Source organism: Penaeus vannamei, chromosome 9 (genome assembly GCF_042767895.1).
Source record: "Penaeus vannamei isolate JL-2024 chromosome 9, ASM4276789v1, whole genome shotgun sequence".
In the NCBI taxonomy this organism is placed as follows: Eukaryota; Metazoa; Arthropoda; class Malacostraca; order Decapoda; family Penaeidae; genus Penaeus; species Penaeus vannamei.
Genome location: NC_091557.1, coordinates 36,802,127 through 36,804,626, shown reverse-complemented (window position 1 = coordinate 36,804,626; position 2,500 = coordinate 36,802,127). Strand labels below are relative to the sequence as shown.

Here is a 2,500-nt window from a genome sequence, read left to right as displayed (position 1 = left end):
AAGAGTATTTCTTAATTAGTTTGTGGAAACAGTGAGGCATAACTTTTTTATATATAATTTGATGGCGTAGTGATAATTGTATTTCTGTTTCTTTATGTCAGCAGTTGAACAAGTATGATCAGCAAAGTTGCATGATGAGAAGACATATCTAGAATCAAAAGAATTCAATATAAATTCAAGAAATGGTACAGACAGAATCATGATCTATGGAAAGCTAATTTATGTCACATCGAGGTTTTGTTGATCTCACATGTTCCTCATTCCATTTGGTGAAGCATTGTTCCGCGTTTTCTTAGCAATCGTCTGGAAACCATTCATAAAGAATTAATAAACCATCTGTTGTGCGGCCTTTTTGCATCTTTGTTACCCGATACTGCAGAAGGCATCGGAGCCATTGTGTGCGGGAGGTCAGATCCCTTGGCTTGGGGTAATTACCATAGCCCCGTGTACCTCTCTCAGGACCTGGATGTCAGCCAATCGCCTCGACCCACGTCACTAATAGGCGTCACTCATTAACCCAAGATATGCGGATATATAGATCAGGAATTAGAAACAAAATTCATATTCAGCTTCTGTGCTTGACACATCGTAGCTAATTAACAAAATATATTCAAGACGAAATGAATACTATTTACCACGAAAGGATGGCCGCAGCCATGGCGGCGGCCCTTGCCGGAAACAAACCCAGAGGCTCCGAAAACACACCGGAAATGCGGCTTTCCCTTGAGAAACTGAAGAGCATCGTCCCTCGCTGCCCGAAGAATGGCGCTGTGACCAAGCTGCAACTCATCCAGCACGTGATAGACCACATCAGCGACCTGCAGGACAGCCTCCAGTCCGACTCCGAGCCGGAGAGTCCGCCGCAGAGCCCCGCTGACCACGTGAGCTTCAGCGACGCCTTCGACGTGCAGGCTCAGCACTACGACGCCCCGCCAATCCAGTTCGCTCAGTCGTCGGCTTCTGCAATGGACTGCGGCGGCTTCGGGGACAGCAACTACGTCAATTATCACAGCGGATACCAAGGGTTTGCAGGAGCGTATGGCAGCGGTTACTCCAATGGCTTCGGGGCGGGAGCGAGCTTTGGCCACTAGACTTGTCAAGTCTAAAGCCTGAAGGTGTTGGAGATGTCGACAAAGGCTCCTTTATCTTCGGTCTGCGATAATATCTGTCATCCCTGTGATAGTCTTGTATATGTTTACATGGCGTGTATATAACTGTTATCTCTGTCTTAATAAAACAAAGTACAAACTGCTTATACTTTTATTTCTATGTGGATACATGACATGTCTTTAACGTCCTCTTAAAGTCTATCCAATAGCGAGCGACCGGCCCTCGTTTCTTAAATAATCATTGTGTAAAGCTACCAAAAAAAGGAATCAGGATACATATAGCCTCTCTGCCGTTAATTACGGTCTTAAATTGCAGTGAACTATCGGTGTCTCATTATATCGTGGTATCATGATAGCAGTCGTGCTTTATCACCTCCCAAATAAGAAGATGGAATTGGAGACGTTTCCGAAACTGTTGTCTCACTTTCCTCAATAAATCCAGTTTGTGCATTGTGGGTTTTTCTTCCATATTATCAACACGGTATTGTGTTTTTCTTTGCACCTCCCAAATAAATAAATGAGTAATATTAATAACTAATAATAAGATAACAAAATAAAAGCCGTATACGCTAATAACGAATAACTAAAGGAAAATTAGACCTCGTTTCACATGCCAAACGGAATCTTTACAAGATTATCACAACTTCATCCGTCCAGCCACCCACCGCCCTCATCCACGGGCGTGAAGGATCAAGGGCAGGAGTGAGGTGGCGAGATCCTGCCCACACACGCGAGGGGGTGAGGCGGGAGGGGGTCGGGGCAGGACGTTCTCAGGCTCCGGGTCCCCAAAGGATAGTCCCAAGGGGCCTCCGCAGCACCCCGTGGCTCCGCATCAAACCGGCCGCCCGTGGACCTGGCGCCCGCGAGGGATAGGCGCCCACAAAGGCCTATGTGTCCGCGGGAGCAGCCCTTCTATCGCTTTGTTTTCCCGCACAAACGTCGCGGGCGCTTTGGGTTTAGATGCTTGGCGCTAGATACATGATACATGTTTCACATGTAAGCAGTTTTTAAAATTATATATATATATATATATATATATATATATATATATATATATATATATATATATTCATACACGCATACATATATATATATGTGTGTGTGTGTGTGTGTGTTTGTGTGTATCTGTGTAACTGAGTGTGTGCGCGCGTGTGTGTGTGTCTGTACACATATTTATATGCATATATAAATGTATACATATATATATACATAAATATATATATATATATATATATATATATATATATATATATATATATATATATATATATATATATAAGTGTGTGTGTGTATGGATGTATGTTTGTATGTATACACACACACACACACACACACACACACACACACACACACACACACACACACATATATATATATATATATATATATAT

The 2,500-nt window shown here is 42.9% G+C and overlaps 1 protein-coding gene across 1 annotated transcript in view; it reads left to right on the top strand.

Annotated features, from left to right (window-relative positions):
• The window catches only part of LOC138862622 (uncharacterized), a 2,066-nt gene extending 34 nt beyond the window's left edge, over window positions 1-2,032 (top strand). The window contains exon 1 of the mRNA XM_070125091.1: window positions 1-2,032. This exon is cut by the window's left edge and continues 34 nt beyond it. Within this exon, the coding sequence (XP_069981192.1) occupies window positions 621-1,091 (471 nt within the window). The 5' untranslated portion in view covers window positions 1-620 and the 3' untranslated portion in view covers window positions 1,092-2,032.
• The last annotated feature ends 468 nt before the right edge of the window (window positions 2,033-2,500 follow it).